Raw genomic sequence first — 26,245 nt, 5'->3', positions numbered from 1 at the left:
TGTTTTATTTTATGTGTTAATTTGTCCTGGACCACGATCGTTGATCAACCTAATCGCTATAATAACTGTTGTCTATTCTGCAAAATCACAGATAAGTTAAACCTTTACATTTCTTTATGTTACAACTCTAGGTTTTTTTAGGTTCAGTTTTCGATTTCTCCCCTGGCACAGTGCTGTGCTTATGCTCCGGTTAGGTTTAGGCACAAAAACCTCTTGGTTAGGTTTGGAAAAGATCATGTTTTGGCTTGAAATACTTGTTTTGGTAACTGCAAACATGGCTGAAAATGATCTCAAGATTTCCTTAAAAATATCATGTGGTGTAACACTTACAAATATTGAAACACTTGTTTATCAATGTGGCCTGCAACTCCATAACCATCCCCTCCACCTCCTGACATGTAAGTGAAATAATAAATATAAAAGGTGAACTTGATATGGCACGTTTTGTGGAAATGTCAGTAATTTATGTAGCCTATGACGCACACAAATTTGAACGTATCTGTGGTTTGCAGAAACGTTAACTGCTAACGTTTTGTGCTGGCAACTGGGCTGCCTTGATAACAAAAAAAAAAAACAGTAAAACACCCAGAGTTATCCTATATCTGTTGTCCAAGACCAGATGTTAAAAGGCATTTAGAGAATGCAGTGAAGTGACTACAAAGATGTGGATAATAAGTTTCAGAACAAAAACAAAAGAGAAGTCGGATGTTATGCCCCACAAAAAATGATACCAGAAAACTGCATTAACTTAAACGTATGATTCAGATTGTACCTTTCCAAGGTGAAGGTTTTCAGATCAAATTCACATTGTTAATTAATCTAGATAATTACAACCTTTTAATTAATTAACTGGCGAGTAATTAACAAAATGACACCAAAACCATGCTCTCAAACACTCGCACAGATGCATCAATGTGAGCGGTGCTTATTACTCAAGCATAATTACTCATCTCAATTTATCCAGCTCGATGAGGTGACGCATTCAGTCCGCTATCTATCCGACTCACAGGCAGTCAGTGAATGAATTTTACATAGTTTTGAGTGACAGGCTAATCAGTGCTTTGTCAAAGTCGACTGCAGCTCCACCTGTCAAAGCTAACAATCTTCTGTGGGGCTGACAACGTCCCCCGAGTAATAAAACGGAGAGCTGATTTCACACCGTGTGACCTGCGAGGTACGAAGTCAGGACACCGAGGACATAACAATCAATGTCAGAACATGTGGTATTGATGAAAGATGTCAGAAATGGCTGGAAGTTAGCATTGGATCCTGCAGGCACTCGGCGGGTGTCTCTTGGGCGTGATCATGATTAATACAGAATGTTTTTCGAGTGGTATAACAGTGATGTAAGGCAGCTGCAGTGGGATCTGTTGGCTGTAGTAGAGACTGTCCTAGTCACCGAGAAGTCACAGGATCTTGGTGAAGTGCCCTTGAGGAAAAGAAATCAAACTTTTACCTGCTCACTTTTATCCTGTTAAACTCTCTCACTTTATACTACGTCAAGGCAGGAGGCTTTTTGCAGAAACATGAACACCACCCAATGGTGCAGCACTTGTCATCTTTATTGTGTGTCGGCTGGTTGATCGGTGACACTCAGGTTGAGGTGCTGATCTAACAACTGAGTCGGATATTCCAGTAAGGGGATCTGCAGGATGATATTCCAGTCTGAGTAACAAGAGGCTAATAAGATCACAGAGAGCCGATCAATGGCCAGTAAGCTGAGCTCTCTTTTTGTTTCCCTCTCCCTCTCTCTCAGACACTTGTTTCCTCTTGCTGTTGAATGCTGTCTGATTTTGCATCGCTCTCATAAACGTCCTCTACAATTCCCTGAACATGCCGCAGACGCTTTAGGTCTGCTTTTAAATTCTGGTAGTACTACATGCAATAAAAAGACTTGGTGTTTAGATGTGGGAAATGTGTTGAGCACATGCTGTTGCACTTACATCTTTGTAGGACTGTTTTTTGATTGAGGTCATTCAGAGTTATTTTGGGGTGATGTATCAAGTGAAGGGCTTTGGTCACATGGGTGTAAATCTATTAGGCATTGAAATTAAGCTCAGGCTCAGGGTGAAGTACGAGGATTCAGGGCTGAAACATTCAGTAAGGTTTGTTTGATTGACAGAAAATTAATTAGCAACTACTTTGATGATTGATTCATTTTTTTATTCATTTTTCAAGCAAATTTTGTTACCACTCATCTTCTGTGAGGATTTTCTTTTTTTGAGATCAGACAAAATACGATATTTGAAGACGTCATCTGGGACTCACTGACTTTTGCTATTTGCAACTTGGCATTTTCTTACATTTTAAAGACCATCAAACATATTGATTAATTGAGACAATTGACAATTGGCATAATCGTTATTGTTAACATAATGAAAATAATAGTAAGTTGCAGCCTTACAATGATTTAAAGGGTCATTTTTATTTCGTTTTCAGGGCCTACAGGTTAAGCTTTGCATTAAGCTAAAGGTAATTGTGAGAGTTTGGGTTTGCATTAAAAAAAGGTTGAAGGTTCAGGTCTTTATTCTAGAAGGGTTCAGGGTTTATTATTCATCCCTTAAGGTGGCATTACTATACGAAATTTGAACATAACTTAATATCTATCAAATCATGAATTGGTTTTGGGTTTGTATCAGGATGTCACAATATCACAATGTTCACCATAATCATTACATTAAAAAATGAAATGTTGATATTCTGTCAACAATACAAATAATATCGTGTGAATAGTCCAGCGAAGATGTTCGGCCTTGTGCATCTTTTGTTAATGAATTCATCCGGTTGCCTTTTCACTAACAATTGAGTGCAGTTACTCCTTTTATGCAATTATCTTTACAGTTATGGTCACAGACTCTCACCACCTCCCTACACCCATGTTCAAAGTTTATGATTGATTTGGGTGCTAGCTTTGTTTCTTCAAATTTTCTATAGATATCCCGATAATATCGTTACTGTTCATTTGGCCACGATAATCATGTTGTGAATACCCAATATCATGAAAGACATTGTATATATTTTGTTTTAATTTTGTCTCGGGATTTACTGATATATTTTTCAGGACAAATATTAATACTGATTATTAGTGATCAAGGAGACTGATAGCTGATATTTGAAGCCGATAAACATTATTTATTTATTTGATCTGCGATCAGACACAAAAAACACTGATACTTATAAATGGATAAATGCTGAATCTAAGTTGCAATGCAGAGTTTTTGTGCTTCCGCATATGTTTGTGTGTTTAAAAGCAGGAGGGAGTAAGAAAAGTGTGATGTTTGTGTCCCCTGTCATGGGAGCAGAAAAATCAAATTGCCATCAATCATCCAATTAGACTTCTGTTGTCTTGCTAAATGAGCCGTGGGACTTTGAAGTTGCACAGCTCAGTGGAGTTTGCATCTTTAGAGGGAGGGGGAGCGGGGGAGACGAGAGACTGGAACATGACAAATAGGCCAATACGTGCTGCCAGTTCTGCTATTATTGGACTACTATTTGAAATGTCCCTGACATTTAAGGGGATAACTATTCAACCAATACAGTGTGTGTGTGTGTGTGTGTGTGTGTGTGTGTGTGTGTGTGTGTGTGTGTGTGTGTGTGTGTGTGTGTGTGTGTGTGTGTGTGTGTGTGTGTGCAGGACCACATCAACATTTGTTCCCCTGCATGCTTCTCAGCCTGAGTTCAGCAAATGAGTTGAACCAACCTTCCTGGGCACTCTTTTCTCTCTACTCCAACCACTCATGAAATATTTAACGTGCCTCACAGTAGCCCCCCCTCCCACACACACACACACACACACACACACTCTCTCTCTTTCTCTCTCCCTTTCTCTTTCACAGTTTTCTTTCCACCATTCTGGCTGATGGTCACTGGATGGAAACATTAATGTCCGCTTAATCCCCACTAGATTTTTACAGTGCAAGTAATACTGTATCAAGCCGCCCACACATACACACAAACACACACACACGTACACACGCACACACTTGGTGAACTTCCGATCCATGGTGCTATATCATTTCGTGGAGGATTTCAGTCCCATTTCATTGTATTCAGCCTGGGTGTGTACAGAGGTAAAGCTGGATACAAATTTGACACCCGGCCGATCGGCAGCTGCCGGCTGTTTAATCAACAGTGATGAATATTTGATGGCGTGGCGGCGGGCAAACGGTGGCCGACACTCTCCTCATTATCGAAGTCCGTGTGTACAGAGGAAGATATTCAATATCTACCGATGGGGGACTGGCCTCTCTCAGCTGCATGAAATGCCCCCACAGCTCCTGAGCGGAGAAAAACTAGATGTTATATATGTGGTGCTAGAGAAATGTTTCATTTATGGAGAAGCAATCATTCATACTTCAGTAAAATAAGCAATAACAGAATATACTGTGGGCTTAATGTAATTTATTGGAAGTAGACTGAACTTCAGCATTCAGAATTTAAATAAAGCCATCGCAGTTTGGTTGGTGATGGTGCAACCTGGGTGTTAACATTTAATTTGAGATTAATCACCTAACTTCTAAACTACGCACTTGATTAAAGGAATGAATCCTAACAAACTATAAACTTTAAAACACTTTGCATCACTAAACCTTTTGAAGAATGCCACCTTTTCCCCTCCATTTCCAACTTCAGAATAAGCCACAGCTGTCCTGACAAGAAAAACATTCAGGGTTGCACCATGGTGGACCGTACAGTGAAGGGGAGTGATGTTCAGCACCAAGGTCAGCGACGTAGACCAGCGCTCAAGCCTACAGAGTTTCCTCTGTTGTAATTCGTCTGTTCATGCACTGTTGCATTAGTCCCGTGCATTTCTCCTCAGTGGTTCTCAAAGCTGAACATTCAGCACAGTGGAACATCAGCTGAACCACCTGTGCTTCATGTAAAAGGAGTTCAGCCTGTCATCACAGGCTCATTGAAGTTGCAAACGATTTACGAATCCTCATAAATGTGTGGTATCAAAAGCACATGATGACAGCTAAGAAGCCAATTTCAATCTGGAGCTGAAGAAAAGAACTAAAGAACATGTTTCTGCTCTATAAAGGATAAATCTGTGGGAACGGCCGTCTGACGTACGCTCATTTTTACAACTTTGGTTAGTCTCAGTTTTCTAGTGTGCGCTTAAGACAGTGGGTTTGGATTGTCTAGCATTTGTTTATATATACATATATATATACACACACTATACACTATAAAACAGTAACCCTAATAATGGAATAAAGTGATGAGATGTGGCAAAAGATTATATTTTCTAGATCACACATTAAATTGCATCTATGCTGTATATTTGTTGACTCACTTAAATGGACTTGCGTTGCTTGAATTGATTGATTTGTTTAATTTATTCATTCATTCATTCATTCATTCATTCATTCATTCATGTTTATTAGGGACAAGTATGTAGTATTGTTGTCACATTACTAGAATTTCTTACTTCAATATAATACCTTGAAAAATGACAATGTTCAATACCATGGCGGAAAATAACATTTGAGATTTTTATGAAAAGATAAATATAATAAGGCTTGTGTACTGCAGCATCTAAGTTTATTTACATCTGGTGGAGGTGGGACTATGTAGGCACTACAATGCTGCATCTGTCCAGAGAGGAGAGTGAAAAGTAGAGTATTGATACTGCAAAAAATGTGTTTTTAGAAACTGTTAAAGATATTCAGTATCGATATTTATCGATAGTTCGATACTTTTGTAAGTAGCGTGAACTGATGCAACACACCACAACATTTATAGCCTAAGCTATTTTACAATGCCCATAAGTAATTAGCCTTTAAAATACTAAAAGCTTGACAACAAATACACAAAACACAGTACAAACAATAACTTTACAAGAAAATATAGACAGAACAATATAAAACAGATCACACTAAACTAACACAATAAAATACAACACTGTAAAACAAGAAGCACAGGATCATTCATGACTACATGACTGATCCCTCTTCAAAAACTGGCTTTTATGTTGACTCTTCTTCTATGGTGTTGTCTTGCCTCTTGTTTCCGGTGGCGTGCCCCTCTCTTTACTGTGCACCTTCTGTCTGCAGCACGGGTGGGTAATGACGACAGGGAAATGGGTTCAATACAAGGGTTCAAAGAGCACTCTGCCCGGGGCCATGACAGCTCTTAAGAGGCAGGACTTGGGAAATAAATGACATTTAGGTAGTGAGGCAGATTTAGCATAAAGTGACATTTCGGTGGCAATACGTAGCCTATTTTTCTTTTCTTTTTTTTGAACAAGGTGAAACATCTCACGATGAATGAGCGCAGACATTGACGAGTGTTTTGATGTTTTAATGCTTCACTTTATCAGTGTGGGTGTCAAACGTTTGAGCAACACAACTGTGAGGGGGTTCAGCTTTGTTTTGATGATGTTTTCACACCAACTGCGAGGACAGATTAAGATTTAATTGAGTAGCCTTCTCGTTCAGATATTTTGCTGATTGAGGAAGTAACAGATGAAATGCTTGTTTCATTTCTGTGTACGTCGAAGTGGACAAAGATGCCAACATTAACCACCATCACAGAAATCTTCTGAATGATTCAGGGCTCTGCAGTGATACGTCAAGTTCTAACTCAGATAATCTACATGCTCGTGGGTCTGGTTGGGACATGGATGGTCTACAAAGATCAGCTACAGAGAAGCGGTGTTTAAGTCTTGCATGGTGATCATGATCATAAAGCTGCAGAGTGGCAGCGCGGCCGTGTGAAAAAAAGCCTCAGCGTTCCTTTGGTTCTGTGTAATTTAGAGTGGACTCTGGGAAACACTGAACAGTAAAAAGATTTCCAATAACTTGATGATACGATTTTAAAGTTTCATGCTCTGGACTGCATACAAAAGAAGTTAAAGAGGGAATTGAACGCTGCAACAGATGGTGAGCTTGGATAGCTGAAGCAGAGTAAATGAACAGCTTTGTGGAGGGTTTTGATTTCACAACTTTTAATGGCACACTGGACTAATTTAATGAAATTCTATAAAGCAGCAAAAATGTCAATTTGGCATTCTGCAGACTTCAGCTGTTCAACTCATTTGGATGTTATTTCGCTCTAATTAAAGCTGCAACCTCATTTTATTTGCTTCCAGTGTCCAAACTGCTCTGCAAATGGATTTCAACTTGCAGTTGTGGAGTCAAAGTGATGACTCTTGACAGACATGAAATTGGTCTTTCTTAATTATCTTAATCTTAAAAACTACTAAACATAAAGTGTAATAATGATGGCAAAAAGTTCATTCTATCTTTCACTATTTCCAAACAATTATGTTTTTAAAAGTCTGTTTCATTCTCCATTTCCTCTCTAGACTCTAGAAAACTTTTTGATGTCTTCCATCTCTAGTTTTTTTGTTTTTTTTGTCTGCAAAACCTACAATAAGCAGATGTGTGCTGGCAGACTTTGATCTGTTTGTTATGTGTGTGCTCCATATAAATAGGAATCTAAATTGTGCTTTTTGATATGCAGGCTACCTGCATGCATACCCATTTTTTATCCGTCAGTAGCTACATGACAAGAGGTCAGCCCCTCAAGATCAAATATTTTTCTTACTAAATGACGGATTTATTAGACAAATAAGTTGTTCGTCTGACTCTGAACCCTCTGTGATTGAAATATACCCCTGTGTCAACAGCAGCGCCTCTCAAACCGGGTCCCGGGCGATGGAGGGCTACCACAGCGGATTACTGAGCAAATATAAGTGGGAAATGAGTGCAGATCTGGGGGATCTACCCATCCACATCCCTGGTTTGACATTTCCGTCCAAAGGCCAACCTCCCTGCGCATTGTTAGATCAACGGAGCCCTCCATGGGAGCTCTTATTTTATTCTATTTTTTTTTTTAAGATACTGCAGAAGTAGAACAATGTCAAAAACAAGGACAAGAACGAGGAATAACTCAAAAGAACCGTGCGCTCTCCCTTTCCTTTTCACTTTAGCGTGTAGTCTTATAATTATAATGATCTAATCCATCTTAACCTGGGCGCCTAACAGCTGCGATTAGGGTAGGCCCACTCCCTTCCGCTCAGAGCTGTAGTAAAAAGTCGTGCGCTCGTAAATCTAAACGCGCCTGCGTTACCATAACGTGCGCTGAAATCATTATTTGGCGACGTGGTGTCACAGACTCTCTCATCTCGTCTGTCAGGAATCCAATTTCCTTTTATTTACATCCACGGTATAGATTAATTACTCCCCCGACTGGTAGCCTGAAGGAATTAAGTTATGAGATCCTTTGGTAGGTTCGGTGATTAATCCATCGCGGCCTGCGTGCACAGAGGAGGGACGGAGAGGATGTGATGAAGGCTGGCGACAGAGGAGCGCCGACATTGTTACATAATGATAATAATAATAATAACAGTATTAATTAACATTAAAACGAATTGCTATTGTCTTTACGTGATCAATTCTGAATTTAAGGTGGTTTCCGTTGCTGTAAGGCTCACAGGGGCATCATGGGATGGGACAAAATCCTCCAGACATGAATATAAGGCTAAAGCGCTACCTATGCACGATCAGGCGGTGCCGCGGCCCACTATTGATGGAGCTTTAAGGGTTATGATATCGGTGAAGTTACTGATGAAATACCCCCCTGATTAATAGAGGGCTCTGTCGTAACGGGCTGACATATGGTAGGCGAGGCAGCTGGGGACGGTACCTCAGGCATTCCCTACAGCCATTAACATATTAGAGGCTATTGTGCAGGCAGACAGTCCGACTTCATCCAGAGCCCTTGTGCAGAGAGACAGCACCCCAGAGCTGTTTGATATAGGCTTTCAATAATGCATCACTCTTCAATCCGCCAGCGGAGCTGTTCGTGGTGCTGAAATTATTGCCATGTGGCGCGTGTGGTGCCGCGTGCGGAGTGTGTTCAGCGCCAGCGGTGTTGTGTTTCTCTCGGTAGGTTGTGTTAGATGGAGAAACTTTGAACTCAGATAGAAAATATGCGCAAAAAGATAGATAGATAGATAGATAGATAGATAGATAGATAGATAGATAGATAGATAGACAGATAGATAGATAGATAGATAGATAGATAGATAGACGTGCACATACCTGCTACATTAAGGAATAAAAACACTTTAAAAGGTGCTGTCCTGAGCTGTGGTAATTCGTGAAAAAGTCCGAATTCATTCAGAATTGACGATGTAAATAAACTAAATCAAGAAAACTGCAATAAACGTAAAAGTTTGAGGCTGTGCTGCGATAAAAATACAAAAAGAGTCAAATATAAACAGAAAATATTCTGGGTTTCTTTGATGCAAAATGCAACATTTAAAAAAAAAATGTCTTTGCATTATACTTATAAATGTTTTTCCTTCAAATCTAAAATTTAAAAAAAAAAGCGTCAACACCACCAAGTGTTGCAGTAAACTACGCAATACCGTTTAAAAAGATGCTTTTCACAATCTGACATTGGTATCTAAAGTCGCTATGCTTGTCTGGATCTGTGCTAAATATGTAGCATTTATAGGCTAACAGACGAATAAGCGGTACACGATTGTTGGCAGTTAACAAAAATGATGTTTTACTCACGTTAACTCTTCTGTCCATGCAGCCAAAAGCTAAAGAAAAAAGCAATAAGGAGCATTTCTCTGCTCTCTCACAGCGGATTCCTTCCATCCGCCCGCTTCCCTCCCTCAAACCCCCGATAGCTGTCTGAAAATATTGCATTTTATATCAGCAAATGGTGATTAATATTGCATTACCTGAGCTTTAAAAAAAACGTTCATATATATATATATATAAATGCAGCTGAAAATCTGGAAGTAGCCTACAGAGTGGATGGGAATATTTGGAGGAGGCCAGAGGTCACACTGTGGCCATTAAACACAATAAATTAACTTTTCTTCTTCTTTGCTTTAATCTCTCTGTATCTCTGTCTGTCTCTGTTGAGTTATTCTGACTCTGCTGTGAAACTTCATTAAATGTTGATTGTTCGGTCTGCTTCAACACAGCAAAAGAGCAAAAGGAAGGCGGTAACTTTATCTTAGTGAAGGTTTCAAGACATGCAAGTCAATGTTTCATTTAACAGCCCGAAATACCAATTACCTGTTTTAATCTGTCATTATAATTAAATAAATTAACTTGTTAACCGTTGCCCCGTTTTTTTAAAAAATACATTTTTATCATCCAGTTTATTTTATTTTCTACATTATATTTCAAATGGGCAAAAATGTATAAAACAAAATCTATTTTTCATTGTGAAAAAAGCTTGCAGTATTTTCCTTCTCCTGAACTCTGTTTTGGTTTGCATCAAGGCTTTTTGTTCTTAACCAATAACTGAGACAAACTTTAAAGACATCCAAGCATTATTTCGATTAATAAACATTTTATCTCGATGTTAAAAATGAAAGTTAAAATGTGGAACATTTTAAATCATATCAAAAGTGACATCTAAAATTAAAAAAATAAATAAAAAGTATATCAATTGTGGCCACAAAAACACGTTAAGCACTGCACAGATATTTAAAATAATATTTATGTTGAGTGTAGGCCCAGTCACAACCAGAAAAAAACAGTTTTCTTTCTTGGATTTATTAGAAGATTGCTGGAACACACCTCCCTGTTGAATTTGGCTTACAGGATGAAGAGTACCAATGAAAGTAAGAGAGGACAACAGAGGAGAGTGGAGACGTTGTGAGAGAGGGAAGGAGGAGACAGTGGGACATATTTTTTTTACCATGAATGATGCACACGTCGCCGCAGTTTTTGTAAACATACTTGTGCACAAAGTAAAATATTACTTACACAACGTTTTCCGTAACAATTAACACGACAAACAACGTGGTGATCTTAATGTGAAAAAACAGGCATTTAACAGTGACTTACACCATCCACAAAATAAGGTCTGTCCGCAGACAGCTCGACTGTACGCAGTGAATCTTTTCCAATGCATAGAGTGTTTGCACTGCAAACTGAAACACATGAAAGATTTTAATTGTTGTTTTTCTCCTTGATGAAGCAGAAAAGGCTCTCGTGCTCTCCGGATCTGTTTGAAAACTTTTTCCCACGTGAGGCCAATGGTGTCGACAGACCCTTTAATTTATACCCAAAACACAGGAGCTCACCTCTGATAAGTGACAAAGTGATGTCTGTATATACAAAACCATCTCGACACAACCGATCTATAAACCTAAAGGGTCTTTTGTGCAAATTCAAAATAAATATATCTCTAGATGTGACAGCCTGAAGAGGCTCGATTACTGCCCGTGAATTAGGATTTCATGCAGGCCTACACTTTCTTCTCGTTAGCCATAAAAGTTTGCAACTAAATTTGAGTTCATAGCAGCCTCCAAATAAGAATAAATAAACGGATGAATAAATGAACGGAGTCATGAATTATTCTATACCAACAACGACAAGAGATCAAACCGAAAACACAGTTCAACAATCAATGAGGTAATTCGTAAATGGCTATACTTCAAATAATAGGCCTATTCGGAGAAAATAACTCGCTATAGTATCAAGCAAATTACCTCTTTCCACGTGTTTTTAAAAGGCAATGTCGCTAAACTTTTCCCTCGAAACAACTGAGCGAAATTTGTGTAATCTGTTATTTGCATACTTCACATTCACCGATAACGTGAAAATAAACGAGATATATGAAGCCTCATAAAATGGGTATCTAAAGCCCATTGTGCACCAACGTGTAAAATCGCTGGAGACAAAAGACTGAAAATGGTGTCTTAATGTCCCTTGGTCCCCAAATTCAGTCACACAACTTTTTTTTTTTTGTCTGTTTGTTTGTTTTTTTAAATCTTTTCCTCTCCCATCAGTGAGCAGCGGAAAATTTCAACCTCTTCTGCTTCTGTCTTTGGTTACAAAACCACACTCGCACCACATTTTTTTTCAGGTCCAACTTTTCAGCGATAGCTGCTATTTTCTCGGACGACGGTCGAGGCTGCACGGCGAAGTACGCCTCCAAAGACCTCTTTTCTGGGGCCGCTATCGAGGTCCTCTTGCGCTTCTTCTCCCCTCCGTTGAAAATGTCAGGTTTGCTCATTTTCTCCCTCTGGGCCCCCTCGGCCTCCTCCAGCCAGGCCTGGAGGATAGGTTTGAGCGCAATCATGTTGTTGTGGGAGAGAGTTAACGACTCGAATCGACAAATTGTACTTTGGCTCAGTGATCCCACGCCGGGGATTTTGAGATTAGCCAGTGCGCCGCCCACGTCCGCCTGGGTCACCCCCAGCTTGATCCTCCGCTGCTTAAAGCGCTCCGCGAACGCCTCCAGCTCCCTTGGGTCTGTGTCCGAGTCATTGATGGAGGGGAGTCCGGCGTTAGTGAGCCCTGGGCCGCCTTGACTCCCGTGATGGCCCGGTAAGAGCCCGTGGTGAGTGAGAGGCGAGTTCATGCTCATAGCCTGGTGGGAGAGGTGACCCAAGCCGTGCATGTGCGAGTGCGGGTGGGAGGAGGAGGAGATGAGCCCTCCGCCGCCACCTCCGCCGCCCCCGCCACCTCCTCCGCCGGTCCCGTCGTGCGCACCGGACATCAGGGCGAGCGACGGCGAGCTGATGTGGTCCATGATGTCCGGCTCCAGGTTCTGGTGGTGGTGGTGGTGATGGTGATGATGGTGGTGGGCCAGTGGAACAGTGGATGTCGACGAGCATGGCACGGTGCTCATCGTGTGGTATGTGGCGTCGGGCTTGAACGGGTGCGTCTTGCCCTGGGACACGGCGATGTCCACGGCCGCCAAAGCCTCAGCCCGGGCCAGCAGGGTCTCATCCAGGCTCGCAAATATGTTGCTCTGCAGCTGCAAGGGCGGAAATTAAAAAGGGAGAGGAGGGGAGAATGAAGGGGTGCGAAATGGGTGAGAAAAGGGGAAAGACACGGAGAGAAAAAAGAGAAAGGAAAACGTCAGAAAAAGAGAAATAAAACATAAATAAATGTGTCTGTCAGTCGGGACTTTTGGCGACGCATAACACAGCCGGAGTATTCCTTCAGAAGCGGCAAGTCATAAAAATTAATACAAAAACAGAAAAGCCAGCCTTTGCGTGAGCATGCTCTCAGAAAAAGAAGACTCTTCGAGTGATTGCCGCGGAATACATGAAAAAAACATTAAGTGCGCGTCTTGGCTGAATGTGCCTTGGAGCGCCCCTTGTTATTACGCACAGACAGCGTTCAGAGCGACATGCAGCCCGGGCACAAAAAAGACAAAGTAGAAGTTTTTGGGGGATCATTTACCTGTGGAGTTTGTAGACAGGCTCTCCTTATAGCTTCCGAGCTGGAATGCAGGGTGGTGTACTTGTGCTCGGGTAAGGAGGGATGCATGGCGAAGTGCGGCTGTTTGCTGTTCATGGACATCATCTTGGCGAGCTTCTCCAATTAAAGTGCACGGGAAGAAGGGAGGGGAAAACGGCTACAAGAGCAGGAAAATAGTCATAGATACACAGTGATCCTTTGCCTTATCCGGTAATGATGCGCTGTAGTTCGCTGTGTAGTTCGCCGAGTGCAGCCTTGAGCCCGGAGATCACAGAGATGCCTGCAGTCTCTCAGACGCACTTATCTGTCTACTGTTTCCCACTGCTGGGGATGAGAGAGGCTCTTACACCTGAGCGCCTCAGATCTCGTCAAGCCCGTGCTCGGCTGCTCTCGCGAGACATAAACTGCCAGAACAGTGAGCAGGCTGACAGATAAAAAACTGCTCACAGGGCAGGCAGTAACATCTGGAGACTAGACGCCTGCGTTTTTAAGGGCTCACTCCTCTCCAGCCAGCCACGGAAATACGCGGGTCCCAACGCCTTCAGGCCTTATTCTTTACACAGAGGCCGTAAACCACTGAATTAACACTGTTTATTTTAGCACCCAAACACTTTGGACTGGTCTTTGATTTCAGGAAATTGTTTTAATATAGAATTAAACGGGGGAGAGTGTCCAAAATTTGAAATATGTGAAAATCAGGTACAACAGTGCATAACAGACGCATCAGTTTGTAAACATAAGATTTATATATTAATGTTATTGACTGTATCAGTTGTTCACACCAGTGCCACATGTTTACACGCTTTTGTCTCTCATCTGAACCCTCACAAGTAATGACACCGCCGCCTCATCATTAAAGGCCATCGCGGCCAGATGAGCACTAAACAAATTGATTTAATACACCAGCGTAACCTTGTACACAGTCTTTACCTAAATTAATTAATCCCAATGAATTAACACTTCATTTATTCAAACCACAACGGTTCCCCAATTAAATTTTCATGCAGCGATTAAGAGGTATGTGAAATATACATGATATCGTTAAATTTGCATAATAAATAAGGCGCTTTCTGCTGCGACGGGGTGTGTGTGTGTGTGTGTGTGTGTGTGAGGTCTGTAATGTGTCCTTATAGGCGACAACATGCTTTTATATCGGCGTGAACGGGCCGTGCTTTGTCGACTTTTAATGGCAGCAGATTAATTATTGTAGTGTTTGATGTCAAGGAAAAATGGCACAAATGAGGAATATGATAATGTAAAGTAATACTAGAATTTCAAAACGTGAAATTCACCATTATGTAGTAGTTTGAAATGTTGGTGGGCCCAATTATCAAGGCTGAGCTGCAGCATGTCAGCAAAGCACTGCAAAGGAAAACAGAAAATGCAGAAAACCGCAAAATAAAACAAAGTTTCATACATTGTTTCTTGTTGCAATGACATTTTATTTCCTAACGCACCTTTACATTGCAATACTTTATTCTAAATATCTTTTTTTTTTGTATAATAGGCATGTTCATGTCTTCTGTATTGTCATAAAAAGACTACCACGAGGCCTCTACTGACAAGACAAACGCATAAAAGAGGCTGAAAGTATGTTTGAAATGTCTCAGCACCAAAAGTGATGCACTAAAACGTAGGATAAGTTCACCCAATACTGAAAAGTCAGTCATCATCTAGCCAATGGGTGAACTTGTCCTTTAAAAGCATTTCATTGCCTCCAAGACCTACAAGTGGACTACAAAAAACCTACCTGACAAACTTTTTAGATTTTGTCTTAATCTATACAGGAGCAAAACAGACAAAATGACAATAACAGACAATAAGTTACACCCGAGCATCACATTCACAAATTTATTCTGAAGCAACATGGCTGTGAAGCCTGACCAAAACACATAGGTTCAGTTTTTAATACCTTCACATGAGCTTTGAAAGTTTGGTAGGACTGTTTGTGTTAAAGGGACTGTGAGACTTTCTCTTTGTTGGCTGGCTGATGTTCAGTGCGTGTCTGTCTCTTGTTGTGTTCATAGGTTTACCAATGCAGCTGGAGGAGGAGGAAGAGGAGGGGTTTACATCATCGTTGTCTTGGCTCGCTGGACTGAGAGAGCCAGAGGGACCGGCCTTATTTTCTTCCAGTGCATCAAACAGCAAATCAAAAGACAGTTCATCAGTCTGAGAGGGCTCTCGCTGACCTGCACAGCTAGGGACATGGGCATCGCTCTCCCTGTCTGACCCCAGAGCAGCAAAAGTATGCTCTTCAGGGCCGTCAAGAGCCTCTTTGTCATTCAAGGGGCCGTCCGTTTTGTCACGTGGCGGGTGGATCTTCTGGTCACCCTGGCTTGACGAGACATCAGGGCAGGTTTGTTGTTCTGGGACGAGGGTGTTGTCCAAGTCTGTGGGAGGGAAGGACACCAGGGAGAGCTGCGATCCCCGGCTACTGGAACTCTCTCCATCCAGCATCATGGAGTCCAACTCTGAGATTTTGTCCAGATAAGCTGCATCCATGGAGGCCTCACTGGACGTCTGGAAACCTTCAGGCTTATGACCTGCAAGAGTAGCCGAAGTGGCTCCTTTAATTGAGCTTTCTACACTTGGACATGGCTCATTGGATTCAGATCTCTGCCAACCACCCCAGAAGACAGACTTTGAGGGTTCCATGTCAGTATTTGGAGGCAAGCCTTTGGTGAACTTCTCAAGGCTGCTGAACTGGTTCTCCATGGTGCTGCTGCTGTTGTTGTCCGGACTAGAAAAGTCATCAAAATCAAGCCTCCTCAGATAAGGCGCAGCTTTAAAAGCAACTTTCTTCTCACGGATGCCAGGACTTCTCAGAGTCAGGGACCGGAAGGCAGAGGACGGTGTGGCGGGCAGAAAGTCAGAGGAGGTGCTTTCCAAGTCCTCATTTTTCTGCTCCTCAGTCAGATTCTTATTCAACTCTTTGTGATCTGCAGACGGCATGAACATCAGACTGTGATTTCTAGAAAATGTTCGACATGCTGCCTCTGGATTGCTGCAGATGGAAGCCCGCTCGTTGTCACTCAAGCTTCTCATCATCATGTTGACCTTCTGTTGCTGTGTGAGAGCCTCTGACCCATCCTTTCCACACGCCTCCTCCATTTCAGCAGGTCTCTTCTCAGGTTTCCTGGCCTGAGACTCCAGGTCTTCAATGTACTGGTCACTGCGCTCCAGCGCCTTCTTCAAGTGGTCCACCTCACGCTCATACTGCTGGATTTTAGCTTCCAGTGCTGCCACTGTGTAACGACCGAACCTGGGGACAGATCATATTGTGTCTTTAAGCTGCTCAAGATTGTTACGACAAAAGAGACGAGAGCAAAATACACTATTTGTTGTGTCGTGCTTGATAAAGCAAATGTACTTCATGCAAGTTGGTTTATACAAGAAAGTAAAATAAAAAGTGATAAATACAAATGTTCTTTATGTTGTCTTTTAGACTTTTAGTAAAGTGGTCCGTTACTGTTGTTGATTTGACTGAGAAAGGGACAGCCAAATCATACAGGAAATACTTATCTTAGCAGCAAGTCACTGCCTCACACTACAGTCATTTTCACTGGAAAAACACTGAACTGAAACTGAATTGTCATTGCTCCCAATGCCCTACAGTTCATTTCGACTGTACAGTTACCCATGACAGTGACTTACAAGGACATTTCAAACACTTCTACATTTTTTTGTTACAACTTTCTGACTGAATGCGAGTCAAAGAAGGAATCAAAAGCATTTGTGTGTCATTAACACAAAAAAGACGCTTACTTCTGAGGAGATCTGCTCACCACCTCCGCTTTCAGTCTCATATTCTCTTGTACGAGGTCGACATTTTGAGATCGTAATGCCTTGTTTGCCTGAGGATAAACATTTGCAGTATGTTACGCAGTATTCCAGAGGTAGCAAATAAAAACAGTATTTACAATCTGTTATACAGACAGAAGCATCAAGTAAGCTCATCTTTAAAACAACACTTCTATTGAAAGATGGCAATCATATAGGAAAATAAACAACACTGTGATGTTTATCCTATTCCTTAATATGAAATGAAGAACTAGAATGACGACTTAATGCCAATAACATTTTGTCTTCTTTTCAGTACATTAGAGCCAACTTATGTAGGCATTTTCTTTACTTGGATACAATTAAAGTAAAACATTATCATCATGGAAAAACCTGTGCTCTAACCTCCTTATAGAGGACGCTCAAAGTCACATTTCTCCTTTTACCATCAATATACTATAGTATTAAAGTCATGTGATTTCTGGATATGAATCACCTGTCTTTATCATTTTGTGCAACAGTACTGGATGCTTTATGACCAATTTGTTTTATTGCCAAAGAAGTCAAAGATAAAATAATCAGAACACATATTATAGTCCGTATACCTCCTTCAGCTTGTCCATGTCCTGCTTTACTTCATCGCAAACATCTGTGGCAGCTCGCAGCTTGTTTGTCCACTCTTCCAGGACATACGGGTCAACTTTTTTGTCATCCGTTTCCACTGCATTAATGCTGCAGGGATCCAAAGCAGTCTTCAGCTGTGACTCCAGATTTTGATTTTTGGTTTTCAGCTCCTCATTTTCTCTGATGAGCCCATCAATCTCCTCCTGTTGAAGAGAAATACTGTGAAACTCAAACCAGGACAACAATACCCACATTACTGTGTCATTATGATACTTATAGGCTTAACACTGTGCTGAAAAGTTAGTGTAGCTGCTATTAAAGTATTTGACCGCATAGTTTTTATGGTGATAAATTCTTAGATACGCCTTTACAAATGCATCCACTTGCTTGTTATTGCTCTGAAAACACATGAAAAATAAAACTGCATGACGGACCCGTACCTCGTACTCCCGTAAAAGCAGCTCCCCTCTGGTTTTTCGGAGACATTTCCTCATGGAAGGACGATCACTGTGATCACTCTCATTTGTGCCTCCTGTGAACACATGAATAAAGTAACAGGTCAACATACTTGACAACAAAACACATCTTGAAGTGACGTTCCAAAGTCACTCAGCTTTGATGGAGGTTAAATAATGTATTAGTCAGATTACAATAGTGCTGCTACTCAAAAACATGTTGTTTTTAAAAAAAAAAAAAAACATTAACTGTGTTAAGTAGAGGTACTGCTTTTTATGTTGAGGGTACAGTTATCCTGGACTGCCAAACCCAATCCCCTCTTTGACGTTAAAACCTTAAGTCCTGTCCTTGTAGCCTGTAATTAAGTTATTCACGTTACTACACATTTTGGGAAATTTGGTGGCTGGCTATTTAACCCAGAGTTGGATGAGAGGATTGATCATTTTCAATTTTATCTCAATTTGATGAAGAAATTAGTCCAGGACATGTTAAGACCACATACAACCAGCTAGCCTGAGACTAAAATGAAAAATGTGCCTACCCACAGTGCCAAACAGGTTTTACTTTGCATATTGGTTACCAGCAAATATCAATATATTCAAGAGTCACCTTGGTTTTAATCAGATAAAGTGTGTAAAGACAATAGGGCTTTTGAGTAACTGTCTGCAGCCACTAGGTCCAGCTGATCAGAATTCAACTTGTATTCACAACCTGAGATCAAAAGGTATTTCATACTAGTTTTGACAGTGTGATAAGGTTCAGGCTTCACAGAAGCCAAAACTGCAGTGATAAAAGCTCTGCTACCTATTTTGTTTCCAACTGCCACTGAACTTTAATATTCCAGTGGACAACTCAAAGTATCCAAGGTCGCAATCCATTAGCTGCTGTTGGGCTAAAAGTTTGCATATGAGTGCAGGCTGTCTTTTATCATTTTGCACTGTTATCCATAAATTATCAGAAAACAACAAGGAAGAAAGGGAACCATGGATTTGTGTAATCAAGAATATACTTAATAAGAGTCATCATAAAACATGTATACAAGAACAAAAAAGGAAATCAATGTATGTAAGATAACTTGCATTTTAACATCACTTCTCCTGGGTTGAACCTGGCTGTCACTCCTCAATGTGTCGGGTTCAATGGAACAGGAAAAACAGTTTTACTGGCTGAAGATAAGTTTTTAATTTTAGCTTTTTATTTAACCAGAAATATTTCCATTGACATTCAAAATTTATTTTATATAGGAGTCCCAGCCTAAACAGCAACATAAAAAGTTTCAACAATTTAAAACAAACTATTTCTCCATGGAGGATGTGAGAACCATGGGGCAAATCGCTGTCAGATGGGTGAGAAGGAGCTACCAGAGGTCATCATTAGTGTTGCAATGGGCTATGACGTTATATGACAAAAAATATGTCCTGAAACTTGATATAAACTTGAAATATACATATTTATAGAAACAATAACATGGCAGAATTCGTACATGGTACTATAACTGTCAATGTTCACCATGGTATACCTTAAAACTGGTACATCACTGCAATCATACACACGATCCAAAAATGAAGTAGGTATGTATTGTTTAGGCGATAAAGCAAACATAAGCTTACAGCTGCTTTAACAACGTGGTTTATCTAGTCGATATGATGTCATGATGACTCAACTGATGCCTCACATCTCCTCTCTTGCTTCGTGTCTGTTTCCCCTAGCTTGTGAGGAGCTACTCACCGATGATTTCCCTGCAGGGGTTCTCTGCTGTGATGGGGACTCTGCAGGTGGGACACTGGCTAGCTTTCTTTAACCACATTTCCATGCAGGACGAACAGAACACGTGGTGGTTGGCACAAATGACCGGCTGCCTGACCTGCTTGGAGAAGAAACACGAGCAGATTGTTAGCTAGCATCGGCGATAAGGCACTTTAACGCCAAGAAACACCATTTGAGTTAGTAACAGTAGCTAACGTGTGCTGCGTTGAACTGCTAACCTAACAACTTCGGTCACTAGGCAGCGGGTTATCTACTGTAAACACGATCTTTGTTTAACGGCTGACGGACGATTTGAAAACAGGATGGCGTTACCTTTCCGAGACATATCTGACACGAAATCGGTAAAGTCAGAGAAAGGGTTGATGTCTGAAAGTTGAGAGCCATGCTTTGAAGGCTTACACAGCGCGCACACACACAACAAGACACACTTTCCCCGAGGAGATACAAATTTCCCACCAGGACCCGCTCCGCCGCGCGCCCAGTCTCACAACTACGGAAAGCCAAAAGGTCTAAAAGGCGTAACATGCGCAAACATTTACCGCTAGCTAACCGTGTCACCGTTTATCCTCTACTGTAACATGGCAGAGGTGGAAACGTTTACTTGAGTAAGTAGGCATACTATACTTCAACAATTTTGAGGTACTTATACTCTACTTGAGTATTTCCATTTTATATTATTTTTGCTACTTTGCTTTTTTACTTTTTAGTGAGGGTAACAACATTTAACCAACAGCTCTTAAGTTACAAGGCTACTTTACAGATGCAGACTTATACAAAAAATAAAATCAACTTATAATTTAAGATGTATTAGATATATTATATGTAAGAATCCCACATTTAAATTGCCAAAAATGACTAGACTTTTGTTATTTTGCTGAGTTTTGTACCCACATCATCCAAAATGTTTCCAACAATGTTCAAACCCAGAGAACATCAACAGAATGGCCAAAATATTAAAAGCTTTTAATGTGCGCTAGTGAAAGCAACGTTAACATTAGCTAGCTATGTTAACTGGCCACCACTTAAAGGGGCAGATGATTTGATCAACAGCAGTGTTTTGATGTGAATGCAATGGTAGGTGGGAGATGGAGTGCCTGCTCAATGGCTGAATATTATCAATAACCCCTTTAAATTCAGGTCAACTCTCACTGAACTTAGTAACCAGAGACTCTGGTTCTCTCTCTTTTTTTGTCTTTTTGTTTGAAGGGCAGACTTGATTTATCTGTTGTCTAAATGTTGCCCCATAAAGTTTACAAGTCCCATTTTCTAGTTTATTCAGCATTTCCACTTGATGTGACCTTCACTAACCCTGATTTTTACTCACATTTCCCAGTTTTTATTTTAATGAACATTATTGGTCTGAACTGTCTGAAAGTCTGAAAGTTTTACATCATAATATATCCATTTTCCAGCACACAGACCAACTACAGCATTTTCTAGAGCAAAAGTAAACTTATGGGTTTGATGGGGAAAGACTGTTCCTATAAAGAAACCAGTTTAAAATTCTGTAAAGAAACCAGTCATCCAGGAGGATGCAGAAAATGGGGTGTGATTTGCATGTCACATATTGGGAAATTAATTTTAGAAATGAAACTGGAAAAGATGGCCTTGGAAAAGAAAATAAATAAATAAACATTACACTTAAACACAGCAGCATACAGATGCTTTCTATGTGGGTTAAAATTATCTTGTAAACAAGTATAGCTCTTCTTCGAGTAAAACGCCTTCATATTATTTCCGCAGTTTGGCGAAACTTAGAGCAGACAGAGACTTACTGAGGAGGTCTCACTTTAAAAACTAGGTCGCTATGGGTCAATGTGCTCCCAATAACAACTAGCAAAGTAATGTCTTTACATATTCAGCTTTGTTTTCTTAAAATGATAGATCAACCAAATCTAAGCAGCATGTTTTTGTATTGCAGATAGAAAAACAGAAATGACAAACCCTTATCTATACGACACCAACAGCACATTCATTAATTTAAAGCTTGACAATAATGAAGATTGCAATATTTTTGCGAGCCTTCATCTCAGGTAAACGATCTAATTTATAACGATACCGAGTGATCTAGTATTAGCATAATTCCCACTACAAATATTTCAAAATAACATCCACCACAGTTAAACCCTCCAGAGTCATTACTCATATCTAAACCAACATGTCCTGTGCTTCATTGGATCTTAAACCAGGACATCTTCTCAGGATCTAATGTGATTAGCATTGATTGACTGCAACCAAAGCTTGTACACTGATCCCACTTTGAAAACGTCACCAGTATTTGTTTGGTTGTTTTCAACAGAATATTAAATGGATCACAGGCCACCACTTGTTCTCACTCATTTGTCATTGCACTGCTGGTTTTATGAGATTGTTTGGAATAAATATAAAAATCATTAAGTCAAATAAATTGAGCAAAATTGTATACATTTTCATAATATTATTCGATGTTACTTTTATTATCTCTGTATAATGAGGCTTTATTTAAATGCATATAGACTCATGCAGACCAAGAGCAGGTATATACAAACAAAAAAATATTCAAATATTTTTAGTAACTGTTTCCGATTGAACTAAAAAAAACTATGTGGATTTGTTTGCAGTACGAGCTTTCATTCAAGCACACATTCGTCTCAATAGCACAAATGACTTCAAAGAGCACCTGACAGGCAAGATGCTGTCAGAGAGGCTTTCTAGTGTGCCATAGTAAATCTGCAAATTGTAACTGAAGTGGTTCATGAATTTCTTACTGGGAAACTACCTCTAGGATAAAAAAAAAAATAACAGGCTGAAATGAAAGAAATAGCCATTTTCCGTCCCACGGAAGTGGTCCCACTTTGCCTGTAAGGTTGCATTGCTTTGCAACAGGCCAGTCATTAATTGGTGACAGTCAATTAATCACAGCTGGTACAGACGGCTGCATCTATTGATCTTGTTCGAGCACTTATTTTTCATCCCTAAATGACACCGATTGCCAGATTTGACCAGCATGTGTAATGGACAGTGAAGAACCAATGACCCGAGTGTCATTCCTACCCCAGGTCGGGATCTGGATCCCCTCCCCCATCTCTGGCAAATAGCATCTTTACCATTTAGCTTGGAAAGGTTTAGACTGCCCTAAGAGCACAGCAGCGAAACAGTGCGCTCTGGTGCTCAGATGACCTTTTCTGTTTAAGGCTTAATCTCTGACAAATGCTTGCTTTAATTAGCCTGATACCCCCTGCCTGGACCGCCACCCCACCCAGCTCCTCTCTCTCTCTCTCTCTCTCTCTCTCTCTCTCTCTCTCTCTCTCTCTCTCTCTCTCTCTCTCTCTCTCTCCCTCTCTCTCTTTTCACCTGTGAAATTTAAATTCATTTGCATTTGGCTTTTTATTCACATCTTGTTTAGAATTTCCACATGTAACTAGAATGGCACTCAGTTGAGCGCATACCTTTGCCAAGGCCCAACTGTCCTGTTTTGTACTCACTCATAGATTTTTTCATTAAGACACCCATGCATTATTCCCTGAGAAATTAACAAAAAAGACGATTAACGCCCTATTTTGCAATGTTAAAGAAAATTAGATAAAATTCCTGGAACGCACCAAAAGTTAATTGGGTCCATCCCAGTTTTTCACACAAATGCGTTCAGTAGTTTTTGCGTAACTAACTAACAAACAAACAAAAGCTGACAGAGATAACAAAACACAGCCATGAAATCATGTGAAATTTGCTTCTTCACATGTGAATTCCACATTTTCACATGTGATTGCAAACTAAACTTTTAGCACGTGAAAAGAAAATAATGTCATATGGGTTTTCTCACATGTAGATTTGAATTTCCATATGTGTAAATGCCAGAGGTGTGAAGAATGTAGGGAAATCTGTCTGAAATATTACTAAATATAAGCGAAAGAAATGAAACTTCACTTTTTATTATTTTGCCTAGAAAGTTCCTATATGATTGGAAATTACAATATATTACTCATTAAAGCAACATCAGTCCAGTTTAGAAAAAGGTTGTTTGAATCACATAGTGTAAACTGATTTCTTTTCACATGTGGATTAGAATTTCCACATGTGTAAGAGCCAGCGGTGGGATAAAATGTTGGAAATGTGTTTGAAGTATTAACTAAGGAGAAGAACACGGTGTGTCACTCTAATATTACTGCATATTATTGGAATTACAGTATATTACTCACAAAGGCTATGTTTTAAACAAACAGTATAAAATATCTAGACTTAATCACCTGTTTTCTATGTTAATACATAAATAATGAATATCCAGGACTGTATTTGAAATGTGACAACAAAGGAGAACAAAATAAAGAGAAAAAGATAATGTTGGAGAGGGAGTACAAGAGTAAAAAGATTAGCCAGCGCACATGAGGAGGTTTAAGATAACATGCAACAGCAACCTGCGGACCTCATCTATTGATTAGCCACTATCAGATACTCAGAGGAGTATGTGCGCACGTGTGTTTGTGTGCAGAATGTAGGCTTCAGACGAGAACATGAACTGGAAAGAGCCCCTCGTGAATTTTTCGTTACAGCTTTCGTGGAGAAATTATGTCATATTTGAAAAGAAATGATTAAATGTATAGATGTAAATTCCATAAGATGATCAGAAAAATACGATTTCCTCTGAAGTTTGAATGTCAAGAAGTAAATTGAGCGAATGTTGCTGATCACTTTTTTAGCACTGCTGAAATTAAACCCTCTCAAAGCCTCAGCTTCACCCAGAGACTGCAGCAGATCATGCATCCCTCCCACTGCAGTGGCAAACACAAGTAAAATAGATGCACGGCTACAAATCCGTGTTTTATTGGAAAGGGGGCCTAATTATTAGGATGTAAGTCAGGCTGTGACTGGAGGGCCGTCTCCTTGATGCAGGCCTGGTTTATATTTATCCCCTCCTCTGCAGCTACAGCAGCAGTGCCACCATCACTACCAGCAGTGTGTGGCGCTTTTATTACATCGCCCACAGGCAGGTTCAGCCCTGTCACACACACACACTCAGACACACACACACACATCCACACAGCCTGCAGGACCGGCAGCCAGTTGAGTCCCCACCACAGCAGAGTTACCCCACATCCCCATGCAGCCCCACTTGGGCCCTTGGGACAGTGGAGGGAGGGAGCGGGTATTATGGTAATACTATAGCCTGCTGCTCCCTTCCCCTCTCCTGCAGCACAGCTGGGAAGGACCATCATTACAAGTATTGTAGCAATCTGTTTAAGAGGGACACATTGGAGAGGTTGGGTGACAGAGAGAGGATGAGTGCTGCATACATAGATCACATAAAATATGATTAAAATGTGTGTGAGGGGACCAGGAATAAAATGCAAAACTTGTTATGAACACCTTATATCAAGTCCACTGTCAAAATGGCCAGCTGTAAATCTCTATTTTCCCCTCTTTACTTTTTTATTTTATTAAAGGTTTCTTGTGTTGAGCCGGTCATATCTCAAGACAGGCGGCCTGTGGCACATAAGGAATAAATAGGACATAAAGTACTTGAATCTCTAATGCCTCATATAGCTTTACCAATCTATATTGTAGTGTGTCACGAGCTGGAAATCCATTACAAAGTGACCTAAATTAAATAGCCTCGCTGGAGTGCAACTGTGCTGCTTTTATGGTCAAATTACCTTGATTTCATGCACAAATTCTCCAACCAATTATGTTTAAACACTTTTTTAAAGTCGTGTAACATTCAGTTATTAACTCCCACAACACACATTTCAACGCTGCTTTAAACACCCGTTTTGCAACAGATTAATGATTATATATCAAGAAGGTCTGATCAGAATAAACAGCCTACTCCACTATTCTGGTAGCAGATTAGACCTTTGACAGAGCGGTCAATCACTCACTGTCGGATTAGGCTGCTCAAAGCCATTTATCTACTTGTCTTGTTTTGGAGCAAAAGGAGCAGACTGTGAATCAGAGCCTCCATCATCCTCACAGTATTTTTAGGAAACAGAGATATCCATTACTCCCCTTTTTTCCCCTCCCTGTGCCCTCAGTCTCATTCTATTTCCAGCTCAGTTTTGAACAGAAACTTCGATTGATAAAGCACAGAATCTATAACAGCATGCACAGAGGTGAAGGGTTACTGAATATTCCGAAGACGAACTATTAAAAATGCATATTATCTCATTATTCCTGCTGCCAAATAGCTGGAAACTATATATGCCACGAGGAGACAGAAAATGGTTCTTGTCATTTTCTTTTCTTGACCTGACAGAGGGCACGTGAAGAGGCGAGAGGGGAGGGAGGAGAGTGGTCTTTTAAAAACTGCCTCAGTGCACTAATGTCCCTGAAACCTGAACCCATATTGGATCTGAAGGGCATTACAACATCCTCCACACCCTCTGTTTTAAGGTGAGGATTAAAGGTGAGTGTGTTAGGAACTATCTAACAGTGTGTCTAACATCATG

The 26,245-nt window shown here is 40.5% G+C and overlaps 3 protein-coding genes and 1 long non-coding RNA gene across 15 annotated transcripts in view; 2 read left to right on the top strand and 2 right to left on the bottom strand.

The window, feature by feature from the left end:
* The window catches only part of LOC311256379, a 90,333-nt gene extending 75,084 nt beyond the window's left edge, over positions 1–15,249 (top strand). The window contains exon 3 of the long non-coding RNA XR_014622490.1: positions 15,224–15,249. This is a non-coding gene — a long non-coding RNA (uncharacterized lncRNA). The remainder of the gene's footprint in view (positions 1–15,223) is intronic.
* pou4f1 (POU class 4 homeobox 1) lies at positions 10,443–13,649 on the bottom strand. The gene is made up of 2 exons (XM_084350262.1): positions 13,179–13,649; positions 10,443–12,747 (listed from the first exon to the last, which is right to left on the bottom strand). The coding sequence occupies exons 1-2, from the start codon at positions 13,299–13,301 to the stop codon at positions 11,770–11,772; spliced, it is 1,101 nt and encodes a 366-aa protein (XP_084206388.1). The 5' UTR covers positions 13,302–13,649; the 3' UTR covers positions 10,443–11,769.
* Positions 15,034–20,302, bottom strand: obi1 (ORC ubiquitin ligase 1). 3 transcript variants are annotated; one of them, XM_084349843.1, is made up of 6 exons: positions 20,136–20,302; positions 19,785–19,923; positions 18,041–18,132; positions 17,582–17,803; positions 16,962–17,050; positions 15,034–16,458 (listed from the first exon to the last, which is right to left on the bottom strand). In XM_084349843.1, exons 1-6 carry the CDS (start codon positions 20,205–20,207, stop codon positions 15,111–15,113), a joined length of 1,962 nt encoding a protein of 653 aa, XP_084205969.1. In that variant the 5' UTR covers positions 20,208–20,302; the 3' UTR covers positions 15,034–15,110. The 3 variants fall into 3 exon arrangements, with proteins under 3 accessions (XP_084205969.1, XP_084205970.1, XP_084205971.1); XM_084349844.1 differs by having other exon boundaries at positions 19,785–19,920; XM_084349845.1 differs by lacking the exons at positions 19,785–19,923; positions 20,136–20,302 and adding an exon at positions 19,136–19,181.
* Positions 20,303–20,352: 50 nt separating this feature from the next.
* Positions 20,353–26,245, top strand: part of LOC311255972 (uncharacterized protein) — a 37,593-nt gene continuing 31,700 nt past the window's right edge. For 7 of the 10 annotated variants that reach the window (XR_014622421.1, XM_084350682.1, XM_084350681.1 and 4 more), the window contains exons 1-2: positions 20,353–20,428; positions 26,053–26,189. Coding sequence is in view for 6 of the 10 variants with exons in the window: in XM_084350682.1 (XP_084206808.1) it covers positions 26,119–26,189 (71 nt within the window). In the remaining 4 variants the exon portion in view is untranslated. Of the gene's footprint in view, positions 20,429–26,052; positions 26,203–26,245 lie in introns of all 10 variants that reach the window. The other 3 variants (XR_014622422.1, XR_014622423.1, XR_014622424.1) reach the window with 1 other exon arrangement.

This window comes from Pagrus pagrus (genome assembly GCF_965226575.1).
Source record: "Pagrus pagrus genome assembly, chromosome: 1".
NCBI lineage: Eukaryota > Metazoa > Chordata > Actinopteri > Spariformes > Sparidae > Pagrus > Pagrus pagrus.
Note: the sequence above shows the minus strand (reverse complement) of the source record. Positions and strands in the feature narration are given on the sequence as shown.

Coding starts and splice junctions, on each gene's coding strand:
- obi1 (XM_084349843.1), bottom strand. CDS start 20,207: ATGGCTCTCAACTTTCAGACATCAACCCTTTCTCTGACTTTACCGATT. Junction 19,924..20,135: donor GTCAGATATGTCTCGGAAAG/GTAACGCCATCC, acceptor TTCTTCTCCAAG/CAGGTCAGGCAGCCGGTCAT. Junction 17,051..17,581: donor ACATGGACAAGCTGAAGGAG/GTATACGGACTA, acceptor GTTTATCCTCAG/GCAAACAAGGCATTACGATC.
- pou4f1 (XM_084350262.1), bottom strand. CDS start 13,301: ATGATGTCCATGAACAGCAAACAGCCGCACTTCGCCATGCATCCCTCC. Junction 12,748..13,178: donor CCTGTCTACAAACTCCACAG/GTAAATGATCCC, acceptor CCGCCCTTGCAG/CTGCAGAGCAACATATTTGC.